At 70.3% G+C, this 16,380-nt stretch overlaps 2 protein-coding genes across 2 annotated transcripts in view; both read right to left on the bottom strand.

Annotated features, from left to right (window-relative positions):
- Positions 1 to 610: 610 nt before the first annotated feature.
- GIPC1 (GIPC PDZ domain containing family member 1) lies at positions 611 to 15,301 on the bottom strand. Its single transcript, XM_063319018.1, is given in 8 exon segments — positions 611 to 979; positions 5,906 to 5,987; positions 6,098 to 6,207; positions 8,802 to 8,982; positions 11,706 to 11,891; positions 15,016 to 15,110; positions 15,113 to 15,194; positions 15,197 to 15,301. Coding segments are annotated over 8 exon segments (993 nt in total). The 3' UTR covers positions 611 to 827.
- Positions 15,302 to 15,773: 472 nt separating this feature from the next.
- LOC134507956 (pre-mRNA-splicing factor SYF1-like) overlaps positions 15,774 to 16,380 on the bottom strand; it is a 15,466-nt gene continuing 14,859 nt past the window's right edge. The window contains exon 6 of the mRNA XM_063318946.1: positions 15,774 to 15,785. Within this exon, the coding sequence (XP_063175016.1) occupies positions 15,774 to 15,785 (12 nt within the window). The remainder of the gene's footprint in view (positions 15,786 to 16,380) is intronic.

Genomic DNA, 16,380 nt, shown 5'->3' with positions numbered 1-16,380 from the left:
GGTCGGGGGGGGGAGGGGGGGACGGAATTTGAGGCCCAGGGGGACTTTACAGGGGTCCCATATTTGGGGGAGGGGGGGCACCCGGGCCCGCTGCAGGGGGGGGGGCTCAAAAAAATGGGGGAGGGCACCTAAGTCCATGGAGGGACCCCCCCCCCCACCAGGAAATAAGAGGGGGGGGCCCTGGATAGGGGAAGGGGAGGACCCACATCCATGGGGGGGGGTGGGGAAGAAAATGGGGGGGGGGCACCCACCTCTTTTGGGGGTCCCAGGCAACTTGGGGGGGTTGGGGGGGGGGCTGTTATTCAAGGAGGGGGCACCCAGGTCCCTTGGGAGGGTCCCAGGTCTTTGTAGTGGTCCCAAGTTGGGGGGGGGGGAAGTTGTGGCTGAGAATGGGGGGGGCAGGAAATTCGGGGGGGGGGCGGGGAGGGGGCACCCAGGTCCTTTGGGGGGTCCTAGGGAGGAGGGGGCTCGGCACGGGGCGGGGGGGGGGGCTCCCAGCTGGGGTGAGGGCATCATGTCCCCTGGGGGATGCTGGGGGGGTCCCCCATCTCCAGCAAATTTGGGGGGGGGGGTGGGGCAGGGGGGGTGTCCAGCCTTTCGGGGGGGGACCCCATTTGCACGTTGGGGGGGTGGGGGGGTCCCCAATCATGGGATGGAACCCGGTGGGGGGGGGGGGGGCCAGTCTGTGGCGGTCAGTGGCTGGGGGGGGACGGGGACGGACCCCTCAATCCCAGGAGTGGGGGGGGTCCCCCAACCCCCAGGTTGGGGGGGGCGTCCCCGGTCGTGGGGGGGGGGGGGGGGGTCGTCCCCGGTGGTGGGGGGGCCCCCTAGCAGCGCCCCACCTTGGCGTCGCCGATGGCCCCCCAGACGTCGAAGACGAACTCGTCGGGGAAAGCGAAGTCCCCGAGCTGGGAGTCCAGGGCCTGGGCCAGCGCGTCGGGGTCCCGGGCGTCCCGGCCCAGCTCCACCATGGTGGCAGCTGTGGGGACAACGGGGACACTCAGGGGACAGGGGGACACTCAGGGGACAGCCAGCACCTTGGGGGTCCCAGCCCAGCTCCACCGTGGTGGCAGCTGTGGGGACAATGGGGACACACAGGGGACAGGGGGACGCTCAGGGGACAGGGGGACACTCAGGGGACAGGGAGACACCCAGCACCTCGGGGGTCCCGGCCCAGCTCCACTGTGGTGGCGGCTGTGGGGACAACGGGGACACACAGGGGACAGGGGGACACTCAGGGGACACCCAGCACCTCAGGGGTCCCGACCCAGCTCCACCATGGTGGTGGTTGTGGGGACAACAGGGACACGGGGACACTCAGGGGACACCCAGCACCTCGGGGGGTCCCAGCCCAGCTCCACCGTGGTGGCAGCTGTGGGGACAACGGGGACACTCAGGGGACAGGGGGACACTCAGGGACACCCAGCACCTCAGGGGTCCCGGCTCAGCTCCACCGTGGTGGCGGTTGTGGGGACAACAGGGACACGGGGACACTCAGGGGACACCCAGCACCTCGGGGGTCCCGGCCCAGCTCCACCGTGGTGGCGGCTGTGGGGACAACAGGGACACGGGGACACTCAGGGGACAGGGGGACACTCAGGGGACACCCAGCACCCCAGGGGTCCCAGCCCAGCTCCACCATGGTGGCGGCTGTGGGGACAACGGGGACACTCAGGGGACACCCAGCACCTCGGGGGTCCCGGCCCAGCTCCACCATGGTGGTGGCTGTGGGGACAACGGGGACACTCAGGGGACAGGGGGACGCTCAGGGGACACCCAGCACCTCGGGGGTCCCGGCCCAGCTCCACCATGGTGGTGGCTGTGGGGACATGGGGACACTCAGGGGACAGGGGGACGCTCAGGGGACACCCAGCACCTCGGGGGTCCCGGCCCAGCTCCACTGTGGTGGCGGCTGTGGGGACATGGGGACACTCAGGGGACAGGGGGACACTCAGGGGACACCCAGAACCTCGGGGGGTCCCGGCCCAGCTCCATCATGGTGGTGGCTGTGGGGACAATGGGGACACTCAGGGGACAGGGGGACGCTCAGGGGACACCCAGCACCTTGGGGGTCCCAGCCCAGCTCCACCGTGGTGGCGGTTGTGGGGACAACAGGGACACGGGGACACTCAGGGGACAGGGGGACACCCAGCACCTCAGGGGTCCCGGCCCAGCTCCACCGTGGTGGCGGCTGTGGGGACAACGGGGACACTCAGGGGACATGGGGACGCTCAGGGGACACCCAGCACCTCGGGGGGTCCCGGCCCAGCTCCACCGTGGTGGCGGCTGTGGGGACAACGGGGACAACAGGGACACTCAGGGGACAGGGAGACACCCAGCACCTCGGGGGGTCCCAGCCCAGCTCCACTGTGGTGGCGGCTGTGGGGACAATGGGGACACTCAGGGGACAGGGGGACACTCAGGGGACACCCAGCACCTCGGGGGTCCCGGCCCAGCTCCACCATGGTGGCAGCTGTGGGGACAACAGGGACACTCAGGGGACATGGGGACACTCAGGGGACACCCAGCACCTCGGGGGTCCCGGCCCAGCTCCACCGTGGTGGTGGCTGTGGGGACAACGGGGACACACAGGGGACAGGGGGACACTCAGGGGACACCCAGCACCTCAGGGGTCCCGACCCAGCTCCACCGTGGTGGTGGCTGTGGGGACAACGGGGACACACAGGGGACAGGGGGACACTCAGGGGACACCCAGCACCTCAGGGGTCCCGACCCAGCTCCACCGTGGTGGTGGCTGTGGGGACATGGGGACACTCAGGGGACAGGGGGACACTCAGGGGACACCCAGCACCTCGGGGGTCCCGGCCCAGCTCCACCGTGGTGGTGGCTGTGGGGACATGGGGACACTCAGGGGACAGGGGGACACTCAGGGGACACCCAGCACCTCGGGCGTCCCAGCCCAGCTCCACCATGGTGGCGGCTGTGGGGACAACGGGGACACTCAGGGGACAGGGGGACGCTCAGGGGACAGCCAGCACCTCAGGGGGTCCCGGCCCAGCTCCACCGTGGTGGCAGCTGTGGGGACAATGGGGACACACAGGGGACAGGGGGACGCTCAGGGGACAGCCAGCATCTCGGGGGTCCCGGCCCAGCTCCACCGTGGTGGCGGCTGTGGGGACAACGGGGACACTCAGGGGACAGGGGGACGCTCAGGGGACACCCAGCACCTCGGGGGTCCCGGCCCAGCTCCACCGTGGTGGCGGCTGTGGGGACAACGGGGACACTGAGGGGACAGGGGGACACTTAGGGGACACCCAGTGCTGTGGGGGGTCCTGGGGGTCCCGGCCCAGCTCCACCGTGGTGGCAGCTGTGGGGACAACAGGGACATTGAGGGAACAAGGGGGACATTCAGGGGACAGCCAGCACCTCAGGGGGTCCTGGCCCAGCTCCACCGTGGTGGTGGCTGTGGGGACATGAGGCCATGGGGACACTCAGGGGACAAGGGGACACCCAGCACCTCACGGGGTCCCGGCCCAGCTCCACTAAGGTGGCGGCTGTGGGGACAACGGGGACACGGGGACACTCAGGGGACATGGGGACACCCAAGGGACACCCAGCGCCTCGGGGGATCATGGCCCAGCTCCACCATGGTGGCGGTTGTGGGGACAACAGGGACACGGGGACACTCAGGGGACACCCAGCACCTCGGGGGTCCCAGCCCAGCTCCACCGTGGTGGCAGCTGTGGGGACAACGGGGACACGGGGACACTCAGGGGACAGGGAGACACCCAGCACCTCGGGGGGTCCCAGCCCAGCTCCACCGTGGTGGCGGCTGTGGGGACAATGGGGACACTGAGGGGACATTGGGACACTCAGGGGACACCCAGCACCTCGGGGGTCCCAGCCCAGCTCCACCGTGGTGGCAGCTGTGGGGACAACGGGGACACTCAGGGGACAGGGGGACACTCAGGGGACAGCCAGCACCTTGGGGGTCCCGGCCCAGCTCCACCGTGGTGGCAGTTGTGGGGACAACGGGGACACGGGGACACTCAGGGGACAGGGAGACACCCAGCACCTCGGGGGTCCCGGCCCAGCTCCACCGTGGTGGCAGCTGTGGGGACAACGGGGACACTCAGGGGACAGGGGGACACTCAGGGGACACCCAGCACCTTGGGGGTCCCGGCCCAGCTCCACCGTGGTGGCAGCTGTGGGGACAATGGGGACACTGAGGGGACATGGGGACACTCAGGGACACCCAGCACCTCGGGGGGTCCCAGCCCAGCTCCACCGTGGTGGCAGCTGTGGGGACAACGGGGACACTGAGGGGACAGGGGGACGCTCAGGGGACACCCAGCACCTCGGGGGTCCCGGCCCAGCTCCACTGTGGTGGTGGCTGTGGGGACACGGGGACACTCAGGGGACAGGGGGACACTCAGGGGACACCCAGCACCTCGGGGGTCCCGGCCCAGCTCCACTGTGGTGGTGGCTGTGGGGACACGGGGACACTCAGGGGACAGGGGGACACTCAGGGGACACCCAGCACCTCGGGGGTCCCAGCCCAGCTCCACCATGGTGGCGGTTGTGGGGACAATGGGGACACGGGGACACTCAGGGTACAGGGGGACACCCAGCATCTCGGGGGGTCCCAGCCCAGCTCCATCGTGGTGGCAGCTGTGGGGACAACGGGGACACTCAGGGGACATGGGGGCGGGGGGGGGTCCCCAGCTCCCTGTGAGGGCCGCGGGGGGTCCCCAACACCCCGGGGGTCAGGGGGGGACAGAGCTGGTCCCAGCACCCCAAGAGGGACAACCCGCAGCGGGATGGGGGTCCCCAGCACCCTTAGACGGGGGGGGGGGAACCTGCAGGGGGGGGCAGAGGGGTCCCCAACCCCCAAAGGGTCCCTGGGGGGGGGGGTCCCCAGCACCCTGTGAGGTGCCGGGGGGGGGTCCCCAACACCCCGCGGGGGGGGAGCGACAGAGGAACAACCTGCAGCGGGATGGGGGTCCCCAGCACCCTTAGATGGGGGGGCGGAACCTGCTGGGGGGGGGTCAGAGGGGTCCCCAACACCTCACGGGGGGGGGGTCCTGCGGTGGGGCAGGGTGGGGGGGGGGTCCCCAGCTCCCTGTGAGGGGCCGGGGGGGGTCCCCAACACCCCGGGGCGGGGCGGGGGGGGGACAGAGCTGGTCCCAGCACCCCAAGAGGGACAACCTGCAGCAGGACGGGGGTCCCCAGCACCCTTAGACGGGGGGGGGAACATCCGGGTGGGGGGTCAGAGGGGTCCCCAACCCCCAAAGGGTCCTTGGGGGGGGGTCCCCAGCTCCCTGTGAGGTGCCGGGGGGGGGTCCCCAACACCCCGCGGGGGGGGAGCGACAGAGGAACAACCTGCAGCGGGACGGGGGTCCCCAGCACCCTTAGACAAGGAGGGGGGGGAACCTGCTGGGGGGGGGTCAAAGGGGTCCCCAACACCTCGCGGGGGGGGTCCTGCAGTGGGGCAGGGTGGGGGGGGGGTCCCCAGCTCCCTGTGAGGGGCCGGGGGGGGGTCCCCAACACCCCGGGGCAGGGTGGGGGGGGGACAGAGCTGGTCCCAGCACCCCAAGAGGGACAACCTGCAGCAGGACGGGGGTCCCCAGCACCCTTAGATGGGGGGGGGAACCTGCAGGGGGGGGCAGAGGGGTCCCCAACCCCCAAAGGGTCCCTGGGGGGGGGTCCCCAGCACCCTGTGAGGTGCCGGGGGGGGGTCCCCAACACCCCGTGGGGGTGGGGGGGGGGACAGAGCTGGTCCCAGCACCCCAAGAGGGACAACCCGCAGCGGGATGGGGGTCCCCAGCACCCTTAGACGGGGGGGGGGGGGAACCTGCAGGGGGGTGGGGGGGGTCAGAGGGGTCCCCAACACCCCGGGGGGGGGTCCCTCACCCCGGGGGGGAGTCCCCAGCCCCCCGCTCACCCAGCTCGCTGTCCCGGATGCCCATGTAGCTTTCCAGGAGATCGTCCACCTTGGCCACCGCTCGCTCCTCGAAGGCGGAGGGCTGCGGGGGGGGGGGGACACGACACAAGACAAGGGGGGGGGGTCACAGGGATGCGGGGGGCCATCCTTGTCACCCCCCCCCCCCCCGCTATGTCACCCCCCCCCTCTTACCTGCTCCTCGACGGTGGCGGGTCCCCGAGCGCGGAGGCGTAAGGTGCCCCGGCCGGTTCCCAGTTGGGTGCCCCCCCCGCGGCCCCCCCCACCCCGGGGGCCGATCATGTCTGAAAGGCAAGAGATGGGGGGCAGGGGGGGGCACATTTAGGGGGGGGCTGCCACTCCCTAGGGACACCCCCCCCCACCCTTGGGTTTTGGGGTCCCCCCCTCTGCGTGCCCCCCCCCCATTACGGGTCCCCATAAGCCCTCTCCAGGGTTTTGGGGTCCCCATCAGCCCCCCCCCCCCAAGGGTTTTGGGGGTCCCCCCCAGCACTACGGGTCCCCATCAGCCCCCCCACCCCCAGGTTTTGGGGTCCCCCCAGCACCATGGGTCCCCATCGGGTCCCCCCCCAGGTTTTGGGGTCTCCCCCAGCACTACGGGTCCTCATCAGCCCCCCCACCCCCAGAGTTTTGGGGTCCCCATCAGCCCCCCCCCCAGATTTTGGCCCCCCCCCCCAGCACTACGGGTCCCATCAGCCCCCCCCCACCCCCGGGTTTTGGGGGTCCCCCCCAGCACTACGGGGCCCCATCAGGCCCCCCCCACCGAGTTTTGGGGTCCCCATCAGCCCCCCCACCCCCAGAGTTTTGGGGTCCCCCCCAGCACTACGGGTCCCCATCAGCTGCCCCCCCCAGGTTTTGGGGACACCCCCAGCACTACGTGTCCCCATCAGCCCCCCCACCCCCACAGTTTTGGGGACCCCATCAGCCCCCCCCACCCCCAGGTTTTGGGGTCCCCCCCCAGCATTACGGGGCCCCATCAGCCCCCCCACCCCCAGGTTTTGGGGTCCCCCCAGCACTACGGGTCCCCATCAGCTGCCCCCCCCCAGGTTTTGGGGTCCCCCCCAGCACTACGGGTCCCCATCAGCCCCCCCACCCCCAGAGTTTTGGGGTCCCCCCCAGTACTACGGGTCCCCATCAGCCCCCCCACCCCCAGAGTTTTGGGGTCCCCATCAGCCCCCCCCCAGGTTTTGGGGTCCCCCCCAGCACTACGGGTCCCCATCAGCTGCCACCCCCAGATTTTGGGCCCCCCCCCAGCACTACGGGTCCCATCAGCCCCCCCCCACCCCCGGGTTTTGGGGTCCCCCCCCCAGCACTACGGGGCCCCATCAGCTGCCCCCCCCAGGTTTTGGGGACACCCCCAGCACTACGTGTCCCCATCAGCCCCCCCACCCCCAGAGTTTTGGGGTCCCCATCAGCCCCCCCCAGGTTTTGGGGTCCCCCCCAGCACCATGGGTCCCCATCGGGTCCCCCCCTCAGGTTTTGGGGTCCCCCCCAGCACTACGGGGCCCCATCAGCTGCCCCCCCCAGGTTTTGGGGTCCCCCCCAGCACTACGGGTCCCATCAGCCCCCCCACCCCCAGGTTTTGGGGTCCCCCCCAGCACTACGGGTCCCCATCAGCCCCCCCCCAGGTTTTGGGGTCCCCCCCAGCACTACGGGTCCCCATCAGCCCCCCCCACACCCCCCAGAGTTTTGGGGTCCCCATCAGCCCCCCCCGGGCTTTTGGGGTCCCCCCAGGCTCAGTTCCCCCCCCCCCGCCCTTGGATCTCAGGGGTCCCCTCGGGGCTATGGGGTGTGACCCACCCCCCCCCACCCCCCACTTTGGGGGTTTGGGGGGGGGGGTCTCTAAGGTACCCCCCTCCACCTCCCCAGATTTTGGGGGTGCCAGCAGTGGGGGCGTGTCCATCCCAATATCACCAGGCGCCTGGATCCGAACCCCCCCGGCCCCACCTTACTGGTAGGCCTCCCAGTGCTCCCAGTTAAACCAGCACACCACCCTCCAGTCCAGGGCTGGGCAAGGGGGGGGACAGCAAAGCCCCGGATGCCTGTTTGGTGTCCCCCCCCCCAACCCCCACGGAGGGAGGGGTGGCTGCCCTTTGCGGGGGGGGGCACCATGGGGACCCCCCCTCTCCCTGGCCTCCCAGTGCTCCCAGTTAAACCAGCACACCACCCTCCAGTCCAGGGCTGGGTGGGTGGGGGGATACCAAAGCCCCAGACGCCTCTTTGGTGTCCCCCCCCCCAACCCCCACGGAGGGAGGGGTGGCTGCCCTTTGCGGGGGGGCACCATGGGGACCCCCCCCGGTCTCCCAGTGGGCTCCCAGTGCTCCCAGTTAAACCAGCACACCACCCTCCAGTCCAGGGCTGGGGACACACACACACACCAAAGCCCCGGGCGCCTGTGTGGTGTCCCCCCCCCCCAACCCCCACGGAGGGAGGGGTGGCTGCCCTTTGCGGGGGGGGGCACCATGGGGACCCCCCCTCTCCCCGGCCTCCCAGTGGGCTCCCAGTGCTCCCAGTTAAACCAGCACACCACCCTCTAGTCCAGGGCTGGGTGGGTGGGGGGACACCAAAGCCCCAGACGCCTCTTTGGTGTCCCCCCCGCAACCCCCACGGAGGGAGGGGTGGCTGCCCTTTGGGGGGGGCACCATGGGGACCCCCCCCCCAGGTCTCCCACTGGGCTCCCAGTGCTCCCAGTTAAACCAGCACACCACCCTCCAGTCCAGGGCTGGGTGGGTGGGAGGACACCAAAGCCCCAGACGTCTCTTTGGTGTCCCCCCCACAACCCCACGGAGGGAGGGGTGGCTGCCCTTTGGGGGGGGCACCATGGGGACCCCCCTCTCCCCGGCCTCCCAGTGGGCTCCCAGTGCTCCCAGTTGGGGCTCACCGAAGGCCTTGCGGGGCTCGGTGAGCTGGAGGGCGAAGGTGCGGCCGCGGGGCAGGTCCTTCAGCATCTTGGCCACCTCGTAGTGACGGGCGCCCACCAGGCTCCTCCCGTCGATGGCTTCGATCATGTCCCCGACGCTGATCACCGGGATCCGGTCGATGACGCTGCCCTCCCGGATCCGCTGCCGGGATCAAGCCGGGGTCACCCGGGTGGGTCAGGGATGATCCCCACCCCCCGGGGTCCCCCCACCATAAACCAGGACAACCCTCGGAGTCCTCCTTCCCCAGCGTCACGTCGACACGGGAACCTTCCGAGATGTCCCCGAGACCCCCCCCCCACCAGCCCCAGAGCAGCTCAGGGACCGCCCAGGGGTTCCAAGTGTCCCCCCCCCCGCACCGTATCAGGGATGTCCCCATGTCCCCTCCGCCCCCGGGACGGCTCGGGGTCCGCCTAGGAACCCTCATGTCCCCCCACGATACGCGAGGACAACCCTTGGTGTGCTCCTTCCCTACGCCCAGGTTGACTTGGGAACGTTCTGAGATGTCCCCATGTCCCCTCCCCTGGGATGGTCATGGACGTTCCTCATTCCCACAGCAGCTCGGGGACCACCCAGGGGGTCCCCATGATGGTCCAGGATGTCCCTTTGTGTCTTCCTTCCCCATCCCCAGGTTGACACCTGGCCACCATCTGCGATGGCCCCACGGCCCCCTCTAGCCCCGTGACGGCTCAGGGACAACCCAGGGGGTCCCCACATTCTCCCGCAACGATCCAGGATGACCCTTGGTGTCCTCCTTTCCATCCCTACGTTGACTTAGGATGCATCTGGGATGTCCCCAGGTCCCCCCCAACCCCAGGGATCACCCAGGAACCCCCATGTCCCCACCCAACAATCAAGATGTCCCTTGGTGTCCTCCTTCCCCACACCCACGTTGACTTGGGCACCACCCGAGATGTCCCTGTGTCCCCCTAACCCCACGGTGGCTCAGGGCCCACCCAGGACACCCTACGTCCCCCCTCAATGGTCAGGGATGTCCCTTGGTGTCCTCCTTCCTCACACCCACGTTGACTTGGGCACCACCCCGGATGTCCCCATGTCCCCCCCAACCCCATGATGGCTCAGGGCCCACCCAGGACACCCCACGTCCCCAACAACGGTCAGGGATGTCCCTTGGTGTCCTCCTTCCTCACACCCACGTTGACTTGGGCACCACCCGAGATGTCCCCGTGTCCCCCCCAACCCCACGGTGGCTCAGGGCCCACCCAGGAGACCCCGTGTCCCCCCCTAGCCCCATGACGGCTCAGGGACCGCCCAGGAGACCCCACGTCCCCCCTCAATGGTCAGGGATGTCCCTTGGTGTCCTCCTTCCCCACACCCACGTTGACGTGGGCACCACCCGAGATGTCCCCGTGTCCCCCCCAACCCCAGGGTGGCTCAGGGCCCACCCAGGACACCCCACGTCCCCAACAACGGTCAGGGATGTCCCTTGGTGTCCTCTTTCCTCACACCCACGTTGACTTGGGCACCACCCGAGATGTCCCCGTGTCCCCCCCAACCCCACGGTGGCTCAGGGCCCACCCAGGACACCCCGCGTCCCCAACAACGGTCAGGGATGTTCCTTGGTGTCCTCCTTCCTCACACCCATGTTGACTTGGGCACCACCCGGGATGTCCCCGTGTCCCACTCAACCCCAGGGTGGCTCAGGGCCCACCCAGGACACCCCACGTCCCCCCTCAATGGTCAGGCATGTCCCTTGGTGTCCTCCTTCCTCACACCCACGTTGACATGGGCATCACCTGAGATGTCCCCGTGTCCCCCCCAACCCCAGGGTGGCTCAGGGCCCACCCAGGAGACCCCGTGTCCCCCCCTAGCCCCATGACGGCTCAGGGACCGCCCAGGAGAGCCCACGTCCCCCCTCAATGGTCAGGGATTGTCCCTTGGTGTCCTCCTTCCTCAAAACCATGTTGACTTGGGCACCACCCGGGATGTCCCCGTGTCCCCCCTAACCCCAAGGTGGCTCAGGGCCCACCCAGGACACCCTATGTCCCCCCTCAATGGTCAGGGATGTCCCTTGGTGTCCTCCTTCCTCACACCCACATTGACTTGGGCACCACCTGGGATGTCCCCGTGTCCCACTCAACCCCAGGGTGGCTCAGGGCCCACCCAGGAGACCCCACGTCCCCCCTCAATGGTCAGGGATTGTCCCTTGGTGTCCTCCTTCCCCACACCCACGTTGACTTGGGCACCACCCGAGATGTCCCCGTGTCCCCCCCAACCCCACGGTGGCTCAGGGCCCACCCAGGACACCCCACGTCCCCAACAACGGTCAGGGATGTCCCTTGGTGTCCTCCTTCCTCACACCCACGTTGACTTGGGCACCACCCGAGATGTCCCTGTGTCCCCCCTAACCCCACGGTGGCTCAGGGCCCACCCAGGACACCCCACGTCCCCCCTCAATGGTCAGGGATTGTCCCTTGGTGTCCTCCTTCCTCAAAACCATGTTGACTTGGGCACCACCCGGGATGTCCCCGTGTCCCCCCTAACCCCAAGGTGGCTCAGGGCCCACCCAGGACACCCTATGTCCCCCCTCAATGGTCAGGGATGTCCCTTGGTGTCCTCCTTCCTCACACCCACGTTGACTTGGGCATCACCTGAGATGTCCCCGTGTCCCACTCAACCCCAGGGTGGCTCAGGGCCCACCCAGGAGACCCCACGTCCCCCCTCAATGGTCAGGGATTGTCCCTTGGTGTCCTCCTTCCTCACACCCATGTTGACTTGGGCACCACCTGAGATGTCCCCGTGTCCTCCCCAACCCCAGGGTGGCTCAGATCCCACCCCCAGCACCTCCAGGTCTCCCTGCCCGATGACAACGTGTATATGTGTGTCCCCCCCGCCGGGGGTGTCACCTTGATGAAGGCGTAGCCGGCGCCGTTGTCGGTGATGGTGAGACCCAAGGCCTCCTCCGACTTGAAGACCTCGACCTCCTTGCGCTGGCCCTTGGTGTGGGCGAAGATGAAGTCCTCCAGGCCGATCTGGCCACCCAGCAGCTTCTCCATGTCCACCTTGTGCGTGTTGAGGGTGCAGAACATCACCTGGCCGGGGCAGCGGCGTCAGGACCTGCAGGTGGGGGAGGGGCGGGGGGGGGGACGACACCTGGGGACACCAGGGACACCCCCCCCCGGGGCCACGCGTGTCTCCTCGGGGACACGGAGGACGGTCGTGGGGGCAGAAAGGACCTGGCACGCGTGGGACACCTTTATGGGGACGAGTGGGACCCTCCCGGGGGACGTGAAGGATGTGTCTTCTCGGGGTCACACAGGGACCCCCCCCTTTGGTGGACACGTGGGACCCCTCCCCTCGGGGACACCCAGGACCCCCCCTGGGGACACGCAGGGACAGTCCCTAGGGGGGGACGTGAGGGACCCCCCTCCTTGGGGACATGCAGGGACAGACCCCGGGGGGGACACGAGGGACCCCTCCCCTCGGGGACACCCAGGACCCCTCTCCTTGGGGACACCAAGGACCCCCCCGGGGACACGCAGGGACAGCCCCCGGGGGGGACGCGAGAGACCCCTCCCCTCGGGGACACCCAGGACCCCCCCTGGGGACACGCAGGTACAGCCCCAGGGGGGACGCGAGGGACCCCTCCCTTCAGGGACACCCAGGACCCCCCCTGGGGACACGCAGGGACAGTCCCTGGGGGGGACGTGAGGGACCCCTCTCCTTGGGGACACCCAGGACCCCCCCGGGGACACGCAGGGACAGCCCCCAGGGGGGACGCGAGGGACCCCTCTCCTTGGGGACACGCAGGGACAGCCCCCGGGGGGGACGCGAGGGACCCCACCCCTCAGGGACACCCAGGACCCCCCCTGGGGACACCCAGGACCCCCTCGGGGACACGCAGAGACTGTCCCCGGGGGGGACACGAGGGACCCCTCCCCTCGGGGACACCCAGGACCCCCCCGGTGACACCCAGTGACAGTCTCCGGGGGGGACGCGAGGGACCCCTCTCCTTGGGGACACCCAGGACCCCCCCAGGGACACGCAGGGACAGTCCCCAGGGGGGACACAAGGGACCCCTCCCCTCGGGGACACCCAGGACCCCCAAGGGGACACGAGGGATCCCTCCCGTTGGGGACACCCCGGCCACTCCTGGGGTCCCCTCGCCCCAAGTCCAAGCCTCCCCCGCAGCCCCCCCCCCCGCCCGGGGGTCCCCTCTGGGTGTCCCCAATGTCCCCAGTGCCCCCCCCAAACCCTTCCAGGTCCCTGTCCCTGGGCACCCACCCAAGGGTGTCTCAAAACTCCCCTGGGTGCCCATCCCTCACCCCCGCCACCCCCCCCAGCACCCATGGGTGCCCCCAGAATTCCTCGGGGTGCCCATCCCTCACCCCCCCAGCACCCATGGGTGCCCCCAAACCCCTCCGGGTGTCCTGTCCCTCACACCCCCGCATCCCCGAGCACCCATGGGTGCCCCCAAACCCCTCCGGGTGTCCTGTCCCGCAGATCCCCTCATCCCCCAGCACCCGTGGGTGCCCCCAAACCCCTCCAGGTGTCCTGTCCCCCAGACCCCCACATCCCCCAGCACCCATGGGTGCCCCCAAACCCCTCTGGGTGCCCCATCTCTGCTGAGGGGACGGGAAGGCCTTGGAGATCTTGACCCCCAGCACCCATGGGTGCCTCCAAACCCCTCAGGGTGTCCTGTCCCCCAGATCCCCTCATCCCCCAGCACCCATGGGTGCCCCCAAACCCCTCCAGGTGTCCTGTCCCCCAGACCCCCACATCCCCCAGCACCCATGGGTGCCCCCAAACCCCTCCGGGTGTCCTGTCCCTCACACCCCTGCATCCCCCAGCACCCATGGGTGCCCCCAAACCCTTCCAAGTGCCCAGCCCTCATCCCCCCGCCCCCCACAGGTGCCCCAAACCCTTCTGGGTGCCCTGTCCCTCGCACCCCCGCATCCCCCAGCACCCATGGGTGCCCCCAAACCCTTCCAAGTGCCCAGCCCTCATTCCCCGCCCCCCATGGGTGCCCCAAACCCCTCCGGGTGTCCTGTCCCTCCCACCCCCTGCATCCCCCAGCACCCATGGGTGCCCCCAAACCCCTCCAGGTGTCCTGTCCCCCAGACCCCCACATCCCCCAGCACCCATGGGTGCCCCCAAACCCCTCTGGGTGCCCCATCTCTGCTGAGGGGACGGGAAGGCCTTGGCGATCTTGACCCCCAGCACCCATGGGTGCCTCCAAACCCCTCAGGGTGTCTTGTCCCCCAGATCCCCTCATCCCCCAGCACCCATGGGTGCCCCCAAACCCCTCTGGGTGCCCCATCTCTGCTGAGGGGATGGGAAGGTCTCGGCGATCTTGACCCCCAGCACCCATGGGTGCCCCCAAACCCCTCCGGGTGTCCTGTCCCTCACACCCCTGCATCCCCCAGCACCCGTGGGTGCCCCCAAACCCTTCCAAGTGCCCAGCCCTCATCCCCCTGCCCCCCACAGGCACCCCAAACCCTTCTGGGTGCCCTGTCCCTTGCACCCCCGCATCCCCCAGCACCCATGGGTGCCCCCAAACCCTTCCAAGTGCCCAGCCCTCAGTCCCCGCCCCCCATGGGTGCCCCAAACCCTTCTGGGTGCCCTGTCCCTCGCACCCCCGCATCCCCCAGCACCCATGGGTGCCCCCAAACCCTTCCAAGTGCCCAGCCCTCATTCCCCACCCCCCATGGGTGCCCCAAACCCCTCCGGGTGTCCTGTCCCTCCCACCCCCTGCATCCCCCAGCACCCATGGGTGCCCCCAAACCCCTCCAGGTGTCCTGTCCCCCAGACCCCCACATCCCCCAGCACCCATGGGTGCCCCCAAACCCCTCTGGGTGCCCCACCTCTGCTGACGGGATGGGAAGGCCTCGCGATCTTGACCCCCAGCACCCATGGGTGCCCCCAAACCCTTCCAAGTGCCCAGCCTTCATCCCCCCGCCCCCCATGGGTGCCCCAAACCCTTCTGGGTGCCCTGTCCCTCGCACCCCCGCATCCCCCAGCACCCATGGGTGCCCCCAAACCCTTCCGGGTGCCCCCTCAGTGCCCCAACTCTGCCAGGGTGATGCGAAAGGCCTTGGCGATCTCGACTCCCAGCACCCATGGGTGCCCCCAAACCCCTCTGGGTGTCCTGTCCCCCAGATTCCCTCATCCCCCAGCACCCATGGGTGCCCCCAACCCCCCCCCCGGGTGCCCCACCTCTGCCGGGGGGATGCGAAAGGCCTCGGCGATCTTCCCGTAGAGCTCGCGGACGTTGGTGAAACCCTCGACGCGGCCCGTGGGGCTGCCGTGGCCAGCTGCGTGTGGAAGACCAGGCGAGGCCGAAGGGCGGGGGGCGGCGGGGGGAGCCCCGGGGGGGGCGGCCCCCCGGTGCCCCCACCGGTCCCCCCGGGCTCTCCCCGGCGGCCCCCCCGCGCCCTCCCGCCGCCTCTTCGTTCTCCACCAGCGGCGGGGGCTTCTTGCGGCGGCCCAGGCCCAGCGGCATTGGGGGGGGCGGGTTTGGGGCAGACGCGGGGGGGGGGACAGCAGAGCCTTGGGGGGGGTGGGGGGGGGGTGGGTGCCCCCTCCCAGAGGAGGGGGGGGTCCTGCGGCGCTTCGCTGGGTGCTGGAACGAGAGAGGGGGACACTGAGGCACAGGGCGGGGGGGGACGGACATGGGGGGGGGAATTGAGGGATAAGGTGGGGGGGGGCACACGGAGCGGCGAGGGGGGGGGCACGGCACTGAGGGACGAGGGAGGGGGGGAACTGAGGGAAAAGGGGGGGGCGACGCTGAGGGACGGGACAGGACGGGACGGGACGGGGGGGGGGGCGACACTTGGGGACCGTGGGGGGGTGGACACTGAGGATGGGGAGGGGATATTGGGGGGGGGGGGACAAGGGCGGGGGGACACCGAGGGAGAAAGGGGGGGGACACCGAGGGACGGGGGAGGAAAGCGAGTGACAAGGGGGGGGGCAACTCAGGGACGGGACTGAGGGAAACTGAGGGACGGGGGGGGGGGGGGGAGACTGAGGAACAAGGCGGGGGGGGGGCACAGGGGGGTCCTCAAGTCCCCCGGATCCCAAGGGGGGGGGGGGGGTGTTCTGGGCCCCGCGGACACCCGGTACTGCCCCCCCACCCCCCTCAGGAAGCAGCAACGCGGGGACCCGGCCACCCCCACGCCCCCCCCCCGGGGACCGGCCACCCGCTGCCGGGAACGGGACACCCCCGGGGGACCGGACAACCAACGCCCGCCCCCCCCCGGGAACGGGACCCCCACAGCCAGCCCCCCCTCCCCCCGCTCACCGGCCGGACCCTCCCGCCCTCCAGCCGGGCGCTGCTGCCGGAGCGACACTTCCGGGAAGGCGGGGCCAAACCCCGCCCGGACCAATCACCGCCGCCGCCCCGCCCCACCGGCCAATGGGAAGCGCGGCCGGGTGGACGTGGTGGGGGAGGGGGGAGGGGTATGAGTGGGCAGGAAAGGGCTGGGCCGCCCCGCCCCGCCCCCTCCCCCTCCCCTCGCGGCGATGGGCGCGCCCGGCCCCGCTCTCCCGCGGGTGGGGCCGCCCGCGCCAATCAGGAGCGAG

This window comes from Chroicocephalus ridibundus, chromosome 29 (genome assembly GCF_963924245.1).
Source record: "Chroicocephalus ridibundus chromosome 29, bChrRid1.1, whole genome shotgun sequence".
Classification (NCBI taxonomy): Eukaryota; Metazoa; Chordata; class Aves; order Charadriiformes; family Laridae; genus Chroicocephalus; species Chroicocephalus ridibundus.
The sequence above is the reverse complement of the archived record's forward strand: the minus strand, read 5'-3'. Positions and strand labels throughout refer to the sequence as shown.